The 18,095-nt window shown below is 38.4% G+C and overlaps 1 protein-coding gene across 2 annotated transcripts in view; it reads left to right on the top strand.

Annotated features, from left to right (window-relative positions):
- The window catches only part of rhbdl3 (rhomboid, veinlet-like 3 (Drosophila)), a 55,611-nt gene that overhangs the window by 1,051 nt on the left and 36,465 nt on the right, over nt 1–18,095 (top strand). The window contains exon 2 of one of the 2 annotated variants that reach the window (XM_032562569.1): nt 326–349. The exons of the other annotated variant lie outside the window; for it this stretch is intronic. Coding sequence (XP_032418460.1) covers nt 326–349 — 24 coding nt within the window. The remainder of the gene's footprint in view (nt 1–325; nt 350–18,095) is intronic. 2 annotated transcript variants of the gene reach the window in all.

Genomic DNA, 18,095 nt, shown 5'->3' with positions numbered 1-18,095 from the left:
TCCAGTCCTCAAGGGCCGGTGTCCTGCAACTTTTAGATGTGCCTCTGCTGCACCACACCTGAATAGAATAATTAGGTCATTAAGGCTCTGGAGAACTGATCTACACAAGGAGGAGGTAATTAAGCAATTTCATTCCAGTGTTTTGTACCTGTGGCACATCTAAAAACTGCAGGACAGCGGCCCTCGAGGACTGGAGTTTGACACCTGTGGTGTACATCATTTTCAAACAGGTGCGCCAGCCATCTTTGGCACCTGAGTTTTTCTTCCTTCCTTCTCACTTTCACCTTCACTTGCTCTTCTCTTGTCTTTGCTTTTCCTGTCTCAGCAATGGAAATCTCTGTTTGACCAGGTAAGGAATGCAAAGTTTAAGTGATATGCATGCTTGTCTCTAGTGTGTGTGTTTGTGTGTAACCTCTAACCTACAAGCAAAAGAACCCTTTGAACCCAAGCTTAAATGTATTTCATTACATAATATGCATTTCAAAATGTCTCACACCACACTTTTCAGATTTTACTTGTATCTCTGATACCCAATATAAAATTCTGACCAACAAACTGGCTTCAGAAGCCATCTAATTCATTGCTAGAGTCCTAATGTGGTTTCATATAAATCCAGCTGTTCTGTGAAGACCTCAGAAATTTGAACATTAGTGAACAAACAGCTTCATGAAGACCAAGGAGCATCAAACAGGCCATGGAAAAGGTTGTAGCAGTTTAAAGCAGGATTAGATTGAAGGACAACAACCCTAAACATAGATCCATAATTGTAATGAAACGGTTTCGATCAAACATTTACATGTTTTACAATGGTCCAGTCAAAGCCCAGAATCTAAATTCAGCTGACAATGTGTGGCATGACTTGAAAATTTATTTCAGCCTGACTGGGAGTAAGCTAGAAACAAGTGAATAGAAATTTCAGGTTTTAGAAATGGAAAGCTGGAAGTGACATATCAGCAGAGTTGAAGTGAAAGATTTTTCAGCAAATTATTGACTCTTAGGTATAAAAAGTCCACATAATAATGTTCTAAATTTTGTTGGCAACAATTTAGAAAAATGTGTTCACTAGATTGTGTGCTACTTTGTGTTGGTCTTTTACATAAAATCCAAATAAAACAGGCAATGTTTGGGTTATAATGTCTTAATATGAAGGGTTCAAGGAGAATGACCTCTATTGCACGGTAATAGATAATGTTGCTTCAGAAAAGTTATATCTACCTGCCTAAAGAACAAAAACAATGTTAAGAGTTTTTTTATTTACATTTCAGGGCATTATAGGAGACAAGAACACAAGATATGAGAAAATCTTTATGTTACATGAGCTTTAACTTCAACATAAACATGAAGTGGACAGATTTTTACACAAGAACTAAAATCTTAATGTATTCATACACTCTAACTCTGCTGATCTGTAATTCTTAGACCATTCCACAGAAGCTTCTTTGTATGCTAAACTTTATCTATTTGGAAAGCAAGTGTGAATATGGAAGTGCCAGTTTCTCATTTAGGCTGATTAATCGATTGTATTTTTAGACTGAAATGTTGCCAAGGCCAGCTCTAAATCCCTCGCCTGCTGGGTAGCAATCATGGCACAACATGTAACAAGGCCACATCTCTGTCAAAGCCAGGAGGATCAGAGTGGGAGGACGCTGGGGGCCGAGGGTGTGTCGCTTGCTCACAGTGACCCCATAATGCCATTAGGACGACACATAATACTGGATGCATTGATCTATGAGTCAGGCCTGCCTTGTAAGAGACACATGACAGCATGCAGATGCACACAAACAGCCAAGAAACCCCAGGAGAAGAGAAACAGAGACCGAATGATCACACAAGCAGCCGGTTGAACTGACAGACGGCAAACGAGACCCCCACTGTCACACACACCCACACACACACACCCCCACACACACTTATTTATGCACAGCTATCACTGTGTGGGCCTGCTGCAGCACCTGCCTGGCCTGGGATGGGGCCCCCTACTTTCTGCTGAGGGTAATTATTTGTATTAATGTGTGCGTGTTTGTGTGTGTGTGTCTGTGTGTGCACAGGTTGGGTGGGATGTTCTGAGTTGCATCTGAGGCTCGTGTCAGGCTCACTCTTCCAGGGGTATACGGAGGTCCCCCTGGGATTATGTTGTGACTGTGTGTGTGTGTTGGTAAGGGAGAGCTTTCTATGGACGGCCATTGAATGGGCCCCTCAAGCCGCCATCTTTATGCGTGCCGAACGGCTTTGAGTTTCCTCAAGTGGGCGTCGGCCCAAAACAAAACGCGGGTTTGTCCAAATGGCGAGGTCGCTGGCCGCTCTGGCAGCTACAAATGTCCTTTCTCTTCTTTTGCTCTCTGTTCCTCCTCCTCACTCACAATGAGTTGCTCCATTTGTCAAGGGGCCGACCTTGGAGACACCCTGCTGCTGTGAAGCGACAGGAGGAATGATCACCAGGATCATTCAGTTCCTGAACATCAGGAAAAGCAGGGTTTTCTTTTTTCAAACTCGTGTTTGTGCAAAAAAGATGAATGAATCTAAAATAAAGAGCAAAGCTGGAGATTTAAGATGATGTATGAACACTGAAAAGATTATTCATTTATGTAAGTTTATTCTGATTGGATAGATTTCTTTATTTGGCAATATAATTAGATTTCAGTAAGATAATACCTCTAATAATAATACCTAATAATACCTCTGCTTCTCTTACATTTTATTTTCATTTGATTATCTGAGTTTGGATGAAGATATGAACCAAGAAGGTTAGGTGTCCTGAAAGTGTTTATCTGTTTTTTTTTCTTTTTTGTGACTTTTAATTACTGAAATTAGAAATAGCATAAAGTATGAGCACATTCAATGAAAATGTCAGTGACTCTTAAGAACAAGTGGCATTAATTCTTCCTTTCAGTTTGTTGGTATCTGATACAGAAACTATTTCAAGGTGCCTTCTTTCAGTCAGCTTTCCTGCACTGAACAGCAACATGTGGGGCATCATTGTATTTTATGCTCTTTGCATCCTGAGAACAACTCTACCCTTCTCTTTGCATCTCATTTAAAGGACTTATATCTGTTTTAATAGTACGATGGAAAATGTTAGTGGTTTTGAAACCATAATATTTCGTATCCCTGACTGTTACCCTGCTCATGGAAACATCCCGGTAAAGCATTGGATATACTCTTGCAAAGAACCTTTTACTGGCAATCTCAGGTGTCAACAATAAATGTTATGGACCTATATTTTCCGTTCAGATCCACAACACTCCTATTTTTACGATTTTGTAAAAATCGTAAAAAGCAACGGTCAGGACATGAAATACGGCAGAGAGAGAGAGATAGATGAGAGAAACATTTGCTGCAAACATCTTGAGGTCAGGAGCTGAACCCAAGAAGGTTGCACCAAGGACAAAAAGCCTCTTTATGTGGGGTGCACCGCCCTAATGTTACCCCATGCTCCGCCGCTGCAGTTCTGCTTTTTAACAGTAGATCACTACATAGATGTTTGGTAATAGTTATCAAGAGGGAGCAGCAGAAGAAGAGTCTAGAGCAAAATCTTGAAAGGTGAGGCCTGTGGAGAGTGTCCTCAGCAAGCTGGATGGAAGATGTATATTAAATATATATTTTATTCATCCTATTATTTTTGTCACTGGCAGACAGCTTTTCTGATTGGTTGACAGTGACATTAATCAATCTGCTCTGCTCTTCAAGCAAGTGCTAAATGGACAATATTTTAACAAAAAAAGACAAAAAACCATCCAGCAGCCCTGCTGTGGAAGACTGTGCAAATTCAGAAGGTATTTATGCTAAATGAGTGTAGTAATGACTGACTATTGAATAAAAGTGAGAAAAACATTCTAAAATGTGATATTTTTTTGGAACACTAATACTGTTTGGGAGGCCATGGCAAGGAAAAACTTGAGATCCCTGAGTCTAGAGCAAGTTCATTCCTCATATATGATCCCAGCAACATCAGCAGAATTCTGGCATTTTGACAAGAGATTAATTTAGCACAATAAAATGTGGAAAAAGTGTTGCACTGCGAATACTTTCTGGATGCACTGAATGTGCTCTACAAAAAAAAAAAAAACCTCTTGATGATTATTATTATTGATTATTGTTTGGCAACACATTGTGTAAGAACCACCAGCCATTCTGCACCTTAATGCTGTAAATATGTAGCCAGTTCATGTGACTCAGCTGGCAATTTGATCTGTATACAAAACCTTTGCCTTAATATCGTTTTCACTGACTCCCGTGTGGCTGAATTTTATTTGAGTTTCAAAGCGTCACAGGCTGAAATGGAAATGCTGTGTCGCTGTGTTCTGTCTCCCCCTTCTCTCCTCTCTCCTGTCCCTGGAGAGGATTTTGTTGCTGTGTAAGTGCTTCCCTCCTCTGAGGAGTGCAAACCTCAATGCTTCGATTCATGTTCCCCATCTCCTGAAACAAACAAGAAGAGTAAGCACAGAAACAGACAACATCTAATGAAGCTGGGGAGATGCAGTCAATGAGGGAGCTGATGTCTGTCCTCCACTCACACACACGCACACACACACACACACAAATCTGGAAAGGCTGGAGCAGTTGTGAGCTTGTTCAAAGATAATGGTATTATCACAAACAAGGAACAGGTTCTTTTTTAGATTCTACTTTCTCTGTCGGCTTACTCACTGCATCACTCTTGTGACACAACGTTCACCCAATTTCTAGATGCTATCACACTTTTTTTTTTCATGATCTCTTTTCAGCAAGTTTATACCAGAATGTAAAATGAGTAAACGGCCTTATGTTTTGCTCCCTGGGAGGCAACATCTGATGAGTTTCCCTGCCTGACTGTGACTAAGATTGTTAATTAAGGAATGTTTGACAAGGTCTCTTTGTCCCATCTGCTTCTCATGTTCACGGGTGAAGGGTTTTGTCAAAACCACATCTTGCTGTTAGCAATCTGCGGTAGGAGTTATTTAATAAAGCATTTAAGCATCACTTGGAGAACTCAGATGCCTCAGAGTTTGAATTGGTTCTATTTTAGTCTAGAGCTGCATTGAGATGCGGCGGTGACTCCACCCAACCGATCTCAGCTTGATTAGATCTGATCGATAACCAGGAAAGATAAATGTCCAACCTTTTTCTGATCACTTGACATACCATACCAGAACTCCCTGGTTACTGCTAACCATTGCACTCCTCAGTGTGGAAATTGTTACTGAAGAAAGACAACTTTTAATACTCATTTCCAGTATGAAGTTGTTGTTATTATTATTGTTATTATTATTATTATTATTATTATTAAGAATTGGAATGAAGACTGGTATTTTTTATTTGGATATCATTTAACACTTTGACACTTTGACTTTGAAGCTATTTGACTTGGTTGGAGATTTGTCTGTAATTCTGCAATAGTATCTTGTCCAGATTGTTCTTTTGTAAAACATTTTTTTGTTTGATAACTGCTGTTTTAAAGCCTTTAAAGTTTTAAAGCCAGAAAATATCTGATAAGAGGGCTGCCTTTAGTATTTGAATGAAAGACAAAACTTTCTTAAGGAAAGTTGTTAAGATGTTAAGACAACAGATAGCAGCTGTTAGCAGATAACAGGGAGCTCCTCTGTTTATCTCTTCACCATTTCAGTCTTTGTGATAGGAGACAAATGCTGGCAGTCTCTTGGATATCTCATTGTTAGATAAGAATCTAGACTGTTGTTTACAAATACTACTGCTAACCACACTGTCGATAGTCTCTTTAAGTAACATAGTAGACTTTTGTCTTTGCTTTACTTCTGGAGAAAACCCTGTTTTTCCACAACACACACAGTGTGACATTGCCGCTGCTTTTAAGATAAATATTTGATGACAGCTCAAGACAGGAAGGCAAGCAGAAGTACTTTGAATGTTGCTAATTATATTCTTAAAGAAAACTTGAATTCAGTTTTGGCAGGTTTACAAAATCTCAGTTTTGTGCCAAGATTTTTTTTTTTGGTAATTCTTAAAAGCTATCAACTACAAGCCTGTCAGATTGTGGGCTCAGTCGCCATCTGTGTGTTTGCATCTCTATGTGCCCCCAGCTGCCTTTCTGTTGACAGCCTGCTCCCAACGCCACCTTGAAATCCCCTCAGACATTTGCCCCCAGGAGCTTAGAGATTAAACACTTTCACATGGCTGCATACTTTCAATGAAAGTGTTTCCCTTTTCATTTCTTGGTCGGTGGCATAAAAAAAAGCATTGTATGCCACAGTCATCCTAGAATGACCCTTTAGGCCACACATATAAATGTTTTGCTGCTATTTTACTAATGTTGTCTGGAAGAGCATACTCTGTATGATTTACAGTCATCACTCCATGACTTCTGTAGCTACAATCAATGTAAACTGTATTTTATTTGTGCTAAACCTCTTGTTGTCTAGCTGGTAGAGCCTTACTGTATTCAATTTGCTCGAAAGGGAGGATTCACCTCCCAGGTAGCTGCTATTTGATGGGTAAGTGGGAAGCGGCAGCTGCGTTTAGTCGTGCGTGCAGGGAGAGGATGTCTCGCTGCGCCCTGTCAGTTTTACCCATGCTGCAGACAAAGCCGTGCAGAAAGTGAGATCATGGAGAGCAGTCCAGGACGCTGATTGTAGTTTCCTTTTGACTCTGTAAGGGATGTCTTTTCCCTTGCCTTCAGCTCCAGACAACCTTGAACTGAAGGCTTTAAATTTCAATGGAGCGGACCCAAACATTGTCTAAAAGAAAAGGAGAAAAAGTGTGTATTTGTGTTTTTGAGAACAAAGTTTATTTGCTTTGATTATATTTATTTATATGAATGTAAGAGATAAAACCCACCAAAAGCACTAACTTAATGTTTCTCCTTGGCTTGATGGTTAGCAGTTTCCTCCCAGCTCCTGGATTCAAATTTGTGTGGTATTTGTGTGGAGTTTGCCTGTTCTCTCTGTGAATAGTGTATTGATTCTCTCCAGTTACTCCAATTTCTTCCCAAAGTCCTAAAACATTTACATGAGATGTATTGGTAAATCTAAATTTCCCCTGAGTTTGAGGATGAATATTTGCCTTTCCTTTGTGTCTTTGTTGTCCTGTATTGGACAGCGATGTCCTGATACTAAAATTTCAAACTTTTTTATTGATACAAAGGAAAATATGTGATACTATAGTAAATTTTGCTGAACCCCCTCCAAAAAAACATTTGTAGCAGTCTATTAATGAAGATAAAAACAAAATAACACTGTTTACAATCAGTTCAGATTTGTAGTATTTTCTCTTTTGAACTTAAGATAATCAAATAGGGCCCAGATTCCTTTTAAAAAAACATTGGCAAAATACCTCTTAAATAATTAAATTAAGAATCTGAAATCAAATACCAACATCAACATTACTGGGCATAGAGCTTTATTACAATCAGTATCGAGAAACTGAAAACAGAAAACCAGTCTGGGCCCAGTTGATGATTTATTTATTTATTTTTCTCTCTGAATGCATTTGTCACCCTCTAGCAGATTTGCTCCCTTGTCTATGAGCGTTATTGCCCTTATGATACCAAAATATCCCCTTTAATTTAGAAATGATATTTGTGTGTTTGTGAATGCTTCTTAAGCTGTCAACTTACCAACATAAAGTTCTATCCTCCAGTTCTTTAGTCTTTTCCAGCTCAGAGTTGGTGCCAGGACAGAACCAGTTTTTCCAGTGCTGGTGCTTTAACGGTGTAAACAGTACAACAGGTGCTAAAGAACCACTTCAGCTCTGGAACTGGTTCTGTGGAAAGCCCCCGTAAAACAAGAAGATTGAAACTTCTGTGGTGATGCCAAAATACCAGATGAAATTGTGCTCAATTTTGCTAAAACTTTTTTCTTATTGTAAACAAACTATCAGGCAAATTTGCATTAAAAATAGTTTAAATATCACTTACTAAGCAACAAGGTAGGTAAACCCTTGGGTTTTTCATTGGCTTGCATTGGGCACAAAGTGTTTTCTTTTAATTCATTTACTTTACAACATATAAATTCTACAGAAACATCTGGTCAAACAGTAAGGAGAATTATTTACCTTTCATCGGAGCAATATGTTTCCAATTAGCAAATCAGTGAGGTGCTTTATATTTCAGCTGTAAATTGAGCACTATCTCTTTTATCTACATTATTTTAATACACCGATGTACTTATCAGCCTAATTGCCACTGACACACACAGATGGTGAGTTCACTGTTTGCTGACCTGCTCTTCCAGAGCTTCGTCAGCGACTGACACCAGCTGAGCCTTGGCCATGACTCAACAATAAACACACACTGAGGCATCACTGAGCTGCGTATTATTAATTTAGGATATAACAGTATTTATGAGTTTGGAATTACACCACGCCTCATTCTGTCCTGAACTACCTGGGCTGTGCTGTGATGGAATAACAACCAGAACCTTAAAGATTTTCTTGGAAAGATATAATCAGAGCTCATCTTTCCCCCCTCCTGCATCTCCCCTCCCCGGCTCTAAATAGATTCTCTTAATGAAAGGCGCAGTTCCAGTTGGCAGAGTGTGAAAACAGTCTCTGCTGAAGTAAAAATAGCTGCTGGATCTGTTGATCTGTAAATGGCAGAGAGAAGATGTGGTCGTTTATCTGTAATTGGTTGCAGGATGCATAACGCATATAGCAGCCATAGCATGAAATCTGAATGACTCTGCGGTGTGGTAACACCCATATGTGCATACATGCGAGTGGGTGTGTGTATGTGTGTGTGTTCCCAACGACGTAGTGAAGATATTTAAGGTGGTTTGGTAAAGACTGTATCCCTTTATAAAATAATTCTGGTTTAAATGTTAATGGCCTCCTTTCATTCTCCAATTCTCCAAAGTTTGTTTCCCTTCAGGTTTGAATATATGTATGTATGCGTGTAGGCGTGTATGTAAGTATGTGTGTACAGTATGTGTAAACATATTGCTTTTATGCTGGCTGTGACCTCTTTTCTCTGTAGGTTCATCTTTCACCCAAGCTAAACTGATTGAAGCTTGTTTGGTTGTAGTTTATCTAAAGAGCCAGAGTGCAGTGTTTCTTTAGGTATGTCTACATTCAATAAGCTAAACCAAAAGAAAACCAGAAACATATTTTCTGCTTGTTATTTTCCAGAGTGTTACTGTTAGTTCCTTTTGCTCCATGCTTATTTTTAATGTTATAACGAACCAATAATTATATTGCACAATCAATAATTCAGAAGGTTTGTGTCCACAGTTTAGTGTAATTATATTTGATTGCTTCTGCGTTGGTGTGATGTGTTTGATGTACAATGTACTGGAATGGGTTGCAAAGATATTTATGAGCCATTAGGACTCAAGAGAACCACCATGGCATTTATTGTCCATTCTTCAAGAATACATTGATATGATTCAGAAAGTAACAAAATAACCGATAACTACATAAAAAGCACTACAGGCCTCACTTGCCTCAGTTAAGGTCTGTGTTTGTGATTCAATGAATATGAGAGGACAAGGCAAAAACTGCATCAATCAGAGAGTTTCAAGCCAAAACCACTGCTGACTGAAAAGTAAGACTGGGCGATATTAACTTTTATGGAATTTTATCACAATATTTATTGGTACAATTGTGACAATAATTAAATTGATTTTAAAAAATGACATTACTTCTTTTTTTGTCTGGTTGTGACTGCATGGTGTGGCATCATGGTGCCACTAACACAAATACCAATCTTGAAAAACATTCCCAGTTGAAATGCGTGTCTTCTGGACACCACTTACTGAAAGGAGTGTGATTTATATCGCTAAACTGCACACAGCAGCTACATCTAATAATATTTTTTGAACTTACTGATATTTATTGAAGCTCTTGTGGAACAAGCAGTGGAGAAAATAGTAAAAATATTTCTGATAATACTGAAGGTTTTGGAACTTGTTACATTCAGTGTAGAAGTTACACAGTCTCTGGGCATCACCTACAGTATAGTCAAAGATGGAGATGGTGTGATGGTCTGACTGCTTTGTTGCTTCAGAACCTGATGCTGTAATTTTCAATATGATTAATTATCATAAAATCCTGATGGGAAATGCCCTGCCATCAGTTTGTGAACCTTAAGGTGAATCTCACTTGGGTTATGCAGAACGACAATGATCCTAGGTTCACAAGTAATTTCACTTCTAAATGGCTTAAAAATTGAAGGTTTTTCAGTGGCCTAGTCTGAATTTATTGCGTTGCTTTACCATGACCTTTAACAGGGTGTTTATGCTGAAAAACCTGTAGTGTTACTAAATCACATAATTCTGTTCTGTTTTCCCTCCAGAGTAACTGAAGTCTTTATGAGACAGACAGGATGGTGACAACCAAAACACGGAAAACGTCCAGGGCATATTCCCCCAGTGCTAGATATACTTTGGAACATATTTTACTGGATTTATGTTTCAAGTCATTTGCCTGTTTGCAGCTCAGCATCTCATTATGTGCTCAGCTGTTGGTGAAGCATTATTTTAAACGAACTGTTTCTAGTGTCTCCTTGTTTACTCCTCCACCTTCTTATCTCCCTCGAGTTGTTGTGGCAGACAGTTTTGTAGACAAGCGAATGGCAGAAATGCATAATTCAAAGGTAAAGGCATTTTTCACTGCTTCCTATACACCCACGCCGAAGCTGAATGCAGTTTGCTTTTTCTGGATGCCTTTTTTACACTTTGACATCTTTATTTGTTGTGGAGAGAATGTTACATCTGTAAAATCTGCTCACGGTATTTAATGATATCACAACTGCTTATCGGGTATGTCTTTTATATATTTAGCCATTCTCCAGTCCCCTGACTGTTTTGCTGTTGTGATGGCAACCTTTGCAGGGTCTACCCGACAGGCTCAAGGTGAGCGACAGTGCTTAGCTTTCACCCAGATCCCAGCTCCCTATCTGTCCCCTCTGTGTCATCTTACAGGGCGCTGCAGCCAAAGCCAGCAAGCTGGGCCAAAGTGCTGAAGTGGCCAGCTGTGAGAAGGACAAAGCCACAATGCACAAAGAAAAGCAGTGAAAATGAATGTCATTTTGGGTCTTTGCTTCTCTGCTGGGATGTTTTATCAACTTTTGCTGCAGTGCTCTTCTCGATATACTTTCATAAAGGGCTAAATTAAATACACTGCAGTGGCATGCTGCTCTTTGGACACATTAAGTGCATGAAAGCAAGACCAGATGTTATATTTATGATTATTTAATGAAGTGTTTGAACGTTAACTTCCAATTTGTGGATTTTATAAAGCTTTGACCTGTCCATACCAATGTAGGTGGTTCCAATTTTTCTTTAGATGCAATGATTAACAGCATAAAAAATATAATATTCAGAGCCTGTTATCTTCTTAGCCTTCAGTATCTCATTAGTGTTAGTGCCGTTAACATTTCCTTCAGTCTACTTTATGTTGTCTGGCAGGTTCTGTTTTGGTGTTCATATAGATCTTTTCCCTTGATGATTAAAATCAGCATTTAATAATTGCCTTCTGTATTTACTTAGGTTTTTTATGACATGAACAAGTTTTGATGATGTGAAACATTTAAGTATAAGAAGCAAAAACAGTGGAACATGTTTTTCCACAGCACCGTACCTAAGGAGGTTCTTGGTTTTTAACACAAAAATTTTGTGGCATTTTTGGTATGTAACACAGCAAAAATACATTTGACTTGTCAGTTTTGAAAGGGACACTTTCTTTCTTGCTTTAAAATTCAGTACCTCAGTTTAGAGTTCCTCCCAGCACTAAATCCTTCAGCACCTCTTGCTCCCAAATTGAAACTCACTCTGGGAAACTCATTTTGACCTTTTCCATTTGAGTCCACTGAGGACAAGGATTGCTGCTACACAAGGATCCAAACAATGTTTTGACTGTATGTAGGGTAACTGTCAAGTCAGAAATGATTCATTTTCAGACTTTGTCTTGTTGTCTTAATACAGCCATGTTAGATTTGTTCTGGCACAGAATCATAACAACATAATTGTTCTGTGGAATTGCTTAATATTTCATGGTTAGGGCGTAAGAGGGCAAAGAATTGTTTCTAGAAAAATGAAATATTTGAAAGAGCAATTACTTTCGGTGTCTAATCTAAAATGGCATATTACATAACTGTTAATGAAACTGGATTATCTCCAGATATTATTCCAAAGCCTTTTGGAATAATTTGAAAACGTTAATATATAGGCTAAAGTGTGTTTATTTCTCACTCTTTATTTGATTTTCTTATTTCTTGAAGCTTACTTTGCATGTTTTTTTTTATATATTTTTTAAATTTCAGAAAATATATGACGTTCCTCTCAGTGTTGATGGCAATGCCTTTCAAGCATGCAAGTCTGCCCAGCGCCTTGGAGACCTGTTTGCTGCAAGGTTGTAAAAGGCTTATTTATTGCAGCAATTTGGTAAAAAAAAGAAAACTGGACTTCTGGTGTTCTCAGATTTCACCAGCAGTGGGTAGAGCAGCCAAAAATTGTACCCTTCTTACTAAGTGCTACTATTACTAAAGAGTAGCATTAAAATTACCAATATAAGTGTACAATTATTTTAAATTAATATTGCTCAAGTTCAACTTAAAAGTATGGTGGAGTAAAACTGTATCTAGAAGTAAATTCCCATTAAAATGTTTTCTAAGTAAATGTGAACGAGTAAATGTAACTCGCCACCTCTGGATTCTATGGTTCTGTTATAACATTGTGATTCAGCTCAGTTTAAAGGTAATTTACAGTCCATTGAATCATAATTACTTGTTTAATATTCTGCCAAAAAGAAAATTTGAATTAATACTTAAAAACTCAAACATAATGGGACAAAAACATTTTGTTAATGTCCCTCATGAAACATTTTTGTTGCCACCTTTAATCAGTACACAAGAATCTTTCAAAAGTATTGCTAAAAAACTTAAAAATGATCATTTTGTTTGCCTTTCCTGTGCTGTAAAACTGTAGAAAAACACATGATATGCTGCAAAATCTGTTAGTGTTGCAAAAGGGATTTGGCTCGCAGTAAATAAATGTATTTATATCTTTCTGCTTTAGGTTCATAATCAACATAGAACCTCCAGATAATGAGCCATCTGTTCAGGTACTGGAAAAATTTTATGATATTTAATATTTCCATCTCACCAACAAAGTTTTATCAAAGAAGGTCTTCTCTCTGGCTGACCGCTACTCTTTTGGCATTGAAGCAACTTAGAGTTTCTTGACCTTTTATGCGGCAATAAACAGAAAGTTTCACCAAAGACATTACGGGTATAGAAATGCATACTACTTAAATAATCAACTAATATATTATATTTTGCAGTGCAGGCAGTTCTTTGAGAAATGCACATTGTGTAATGTGATATTGCAATAACAATACATTTGTCATATATTTTGCAACCAAAGGTGCTTTTTCCACCAAAGAAGTTCACATTTTTTTGCTTAGCAGCAGTTCTTTCCCTGAATGCAGGTCAGTTCATTCACTAACTGAATTTATAAACAATAGGTTTTATAACCCCCAGTTAGTGTTTCTAACTTCTGACTCAAGCAATGTGTAGGGGTGGCTGTTCTTGCTGGAAGCAGCTGTCACCTGCAATCAGAAGGTTGTGGATTCTGTTACATCTTAAGAGTTAGTGAGCAAAACAGAATATTGGTTAGGCCTGTCACGATAACACATTTTGCTGAACGATTAATTGTCTCAAAAATGTTAAAAAAATGCAACTTTCCCCCAAATTAAATCTTCATAAACGTCAAATTCGATTAATCGATAAAATCAACTTATGTCCCAATCTTAATTGAAACCATTAAAAGTAATGGTTTGTAATTCAGTGGACATACCACACTTCTTTAGCTTCCTGAACTGTCTTTTCTGGATGTAAATTTTTTCTCAGCTGCAAAAGTGCTATATGAAACTACTCCCCTCTCCCCTTACCTTAAAAGGAAATAAGCGCTGATCTTATAGAGCAAGGATTGTTTATTTCTTGCCGCTCTCTGAGGATTATGGAAACAGGATTATAAAGTAGAAGCCGCCCTGGTGGGAGTTTTCAACACTGAAAATGGATCACTGGACAGCTGACTGGCTCACTGCCTGATTAAAATGATTACGAAAACATCCAGCATGCTATATTGTCTCAAAAGAGCACAGATTTGGAAATATTAATAAGATCTACATTGCTTTTTGTAGGGGACACTAAAACAGATGGCAACTTTAAAAATGTTTCTTAGTAGCATATAAGCTCCCCCATCCTCAGCCGAGCCTTTTGTACTGCCTCTTTTCTTTTTTCCCTTTCTTTTGGAGATTTTAAGTCTGCAGCCTCCCCTTAGGGCAGCCCAACCTCTAGTCCATTTCCCAACTATTACAGATCATAAATCTCTGTGGTGAATGGAGCTGTGGCCATCGGAGGAGCCAGGGTTTTATGGTGTTGTTAGGGGAGCTGACCTGAGGGCAAGCCTATGGCAGAAGAAGAGACTGAATGGGAGAAAGAAAAAAATAGACAGCATGAGGATGGCTCATTAAACAAATGTCTCTTTCTGTGTTTTGTTCCCTGTCGTTCTCTAAGAAGAGCTGCTGCATGTGTGAAGCAGCTAAGAGATGTTTGACCGAGGGTCTGTCTTGTTGTTGATGGGAGGTTCTCACCTCGATGTAAAGGGGAGGTTCTGGGGAGAAAAAGGTCACAGACTTCTTTCTTTGTCGCTGTTCTGACCTGCCGTTGCCCTGTGCGCTGGGCCCTCAACTTTATGTCTGCTTTTATGACAAGTTTGACTTCTTCTGTTTATTTCTTGTGACTTTTTTACCCATTGTTCTTGGCAAAAGGGCACAAGCATAGTCAGACTGGATGCAAAGTGTTCGTGAATATAAATTTTCTTGCCTTGGAACTTTTGGATTTAGGTTTGGCCTTTGGGCCATTTCTAACATAATGTGTGTCAATCAGAATCATCCCACTGTAAATCTATCTGTAAGTTAAGGGTTGCTGTCGTGCTGGAAGTGCCACTGTTGATATTCCACTGTACTCCTAAAATAGTCTGGTCTGTTAATTCACCATAACTCAGGGCCACACTTTGTGCTCCATTGGCTCACTTATCTGCAGGGATGGACTCAGAGACTTCTCTGCTGTTTGAGATTAAAATATGTAGATGCACTCACTCTCTCTCTGTGGCACACAGTTTGTCCTTTCCTGATAATTTTGATGACCTTTTCTGCAGACTCTACACAGATGAGACTGCCATCCATGTAGAAATCACTATTTATCAATCTGGCAGATTCAGGAAATTCATTTTCATATTGGGCAACCAAGTACTTCATTCAGATTTCACATAGCCTGGGGATGATTCAAAAGATGATTACTCCAAAAAGATCAACCTTCATGCCGTAATCTGTAGGCTCTGTGCTTGTATCGCTGTTCCTCCACCACAAAATATGTGGGTATTGTCTATCTTCTTTGTTTATATGGAACTTCTGGAACATTTTCTCAACATCACAGGTAACAGCGATTGTGCTTTTGTGAAATCTGCAGAATATTCTGGCCAACCCATTTGTGAAATTAGTTCAAGTTACTAAGCAATGACTGAGATTTGTGTCAGATTGGCTGAGCAATCAATCACAACTCTAATTTTGTCTGGCTTTCTTGGGTGATAAGCCCAAACCACGGCATCTTCTTGGTTTGGGCTGACTTTAACCATCTCTACTTCACCGTCCTGAAAGACACCTTATGTAAATTTAATGTAATCGCTTTTAAATTTGGGATTTTGTCAAATGTCTCTTTCATGTGCCTGTTTTCAGGACATGTTTTAAAGGGAAATGTCCTCTTTTATTCTGGACAATTTAATCTTTCTGCATCATACTGGTGAGCTTTATCTTAACTGACTCAAAACCTGCACTCATCCTCTTACACACCTCTCCACTATGTCTATGTTTCAGAATTGTTGTTTGCATATCCATACAGTAACATGTAACAGTAACAATTAATCCATAATTTTCTCTGTCAATACTGCAAGAAAGTGAAGATGTGATTTCTTTTATTTACACTTCTTGAGGTGATCTTGACTGTAGAACTCTATTCATGCAGGGGTGTTTGACAGTTGTTTTTACATTTTCCACATTTAGCTTGTTTTCCCAATTTCTTGAATAGTGTGCCCTCAAAACACAGGCAAAGCACAGATTGTTGTCAATCACAACTCCTCTTGGGCCTTGTTGGAAAGAATATGGCATTTGTGGCCATAGTGCTTTCTACCATAACACATGCTGTGTTCATTGTTACTGGTCTTCAATGTTTATTTATTTATTTATTTATTTTTCTTCCAAATTGGGCATTGAATGAAATATCAACCATTTTGCTGTCAGGAGCTATGCTGTTGGAGCATTACCTGAATCTGCCTCAGTTTCAGGCAGATTCAGATTCAGGCAGGGATCACTTGAAGATCCCTTTCATCTTCCACTCTTATAAGCTTGCGTCATGTGTACCAATGGCCTCTTCCATCTTTATTTCAGCCTGTTGTGCTGCACATTCTGCCCTTTTTGATCTGATACTCAATTGTTCTGATGTACAGCTTTAGTGGTGATTACAAACAGTGCATTAACAGAGATTTTTCCTTTGTCAAGAAACCATAAAGACTGGCCTTTTCCACACTGGCATCATTCCTCTAGCCTCACTTCACTCGCTCTTACTTTCATTAATCCCATTGAATCTGCTGTCACGGCTGTGCATGAATCCATCTCTTTTCTAATCTGTACGTAGATGGAGCTAAATTAGGTTGCATTTGTTCGTAATGTTTCTTTTACTTGTGTCCCAAGCCCTTCAGCTTCCCCCATCATATGACTCAAGTCTTGATCATTTCATTCACTTTTGAGTGGTTTGTGTTGCTCTGACTTGTTCCTTCCAACTTTGATATATTTTGTTGAATTTATCTTCCATTTCACAAATCTTTTGTTGCTTATGCTCCAGTAACTTTGGGTATTAACTTTCTTTCTTTCACTTGATGATTTTATGGGCTCAACTTTTTCTTCAGAAGTATTTGGCTCAAGTTCAGTCATAATTGTCTTATTATTGTTTGTGCGAGTTTGTAATGCGAGCAACAGTCCAAAAAATGGTTAGTTTCGGTTCAATCCAAGTATAAGTATGAGTTGAACACAAGTTCCCCTTCACAACGTGTGTGAATAAATATTTAAACATCTAACATTCATAATTGCACTGTCAGCAACAATGGAAACAATAATTTTGCTAAACCAAGAAAATTTAACTTTTGTCTTCAAATGCACAAATAAGGTTCCCTCTTTTTGTCCATTTTAATGTACTTACTACAAATGTGCAATAATGTTTGTGGAGCAAAATCAAACCTGCTACTCTCTGTATAACCATTATCATAACAAAGTGACTGTCATTAAAGGAAAAGAGGAGGGAGGAACCACAAGTTAGTATCAAAAGAGCATTTGTGCATTCATGTTTCTTTTTACTTCCACTTTCAGATATACGGTATATTACTTTGTGTTAGTCCCTCATGTTCCAATGAAATACATTGAAGTTTGTGGAGTATTTTGACAAAAGCTAGAAAAGGTTTAGCCTGTTTTTCATTTGGACTTTGACTTGTTTTCTTCAGTGCGTCTTAGAGCTCAGTCCTGGTTGTAGCCGTTTGTGTGTCTGTTTTTGCGTGCACAGTTTCTCTGCTATGAACGCATTCACGAGCAGCGACAGGGGGTAAAGTGTTTATTTGAACACATGCTAGAGAGCCTGCTGAGGGTTTTTCAACTGTCTAGTGCAATCCCCTCTGCTCCTGGAGACCCCCTGGGGACACCGCAGCTCGCTGTCTCCCATTTAGTCTGTGTCCTGACCCACTCTCAGACTATCAGCCAATCTGTCCTCTTCCACTTTTTCTCTGTCAGACACGATCAATCCAGGTCAACTTTAAAAGTCACCACATAACTTTTGGGTTCTATAACATTCACTTTTTCAATGTTCTGTTTTTAAAAGTTTTTTAACCAGACTGTGGCGCTCAAACAGAATAAATGAACTCCATATCTATCATACGAAAACATCTGGGGTTTCTCTGAGGGTGCCTGGTCACAGCATATGAGCAATAGATCATTTGGGGGCTTCATGGTGTTATTGTTTTGATTGTCATAATCTTAATTCCTTAAGATTTAGGTATATAAAGCTATACAAAATGGATATGTGATGGTATGCACCCATCACATAT

This window comes from Xiphophorus hellerii, chromosome 5 (genome assembly GCF_003331165.1).
Source record: "Xiphophorus hellerii strain 12219 chromosome 5, Xiphophorus_hellerii-4.1, whole genome shotgun sequence".
Taxonomy (NCBI): Eukaryota; Metazoa; Chordata; class Actinopteri; order Cyprinodontiformes; family Poeciliidae; genus Xiphophorus; species Xiphophorus hellerii.
The sequence above is the reverse complement of the archived record's forward strand: the minus strand, read 5'-3'. Positions and strand labels throughout refer to the sequence as shown.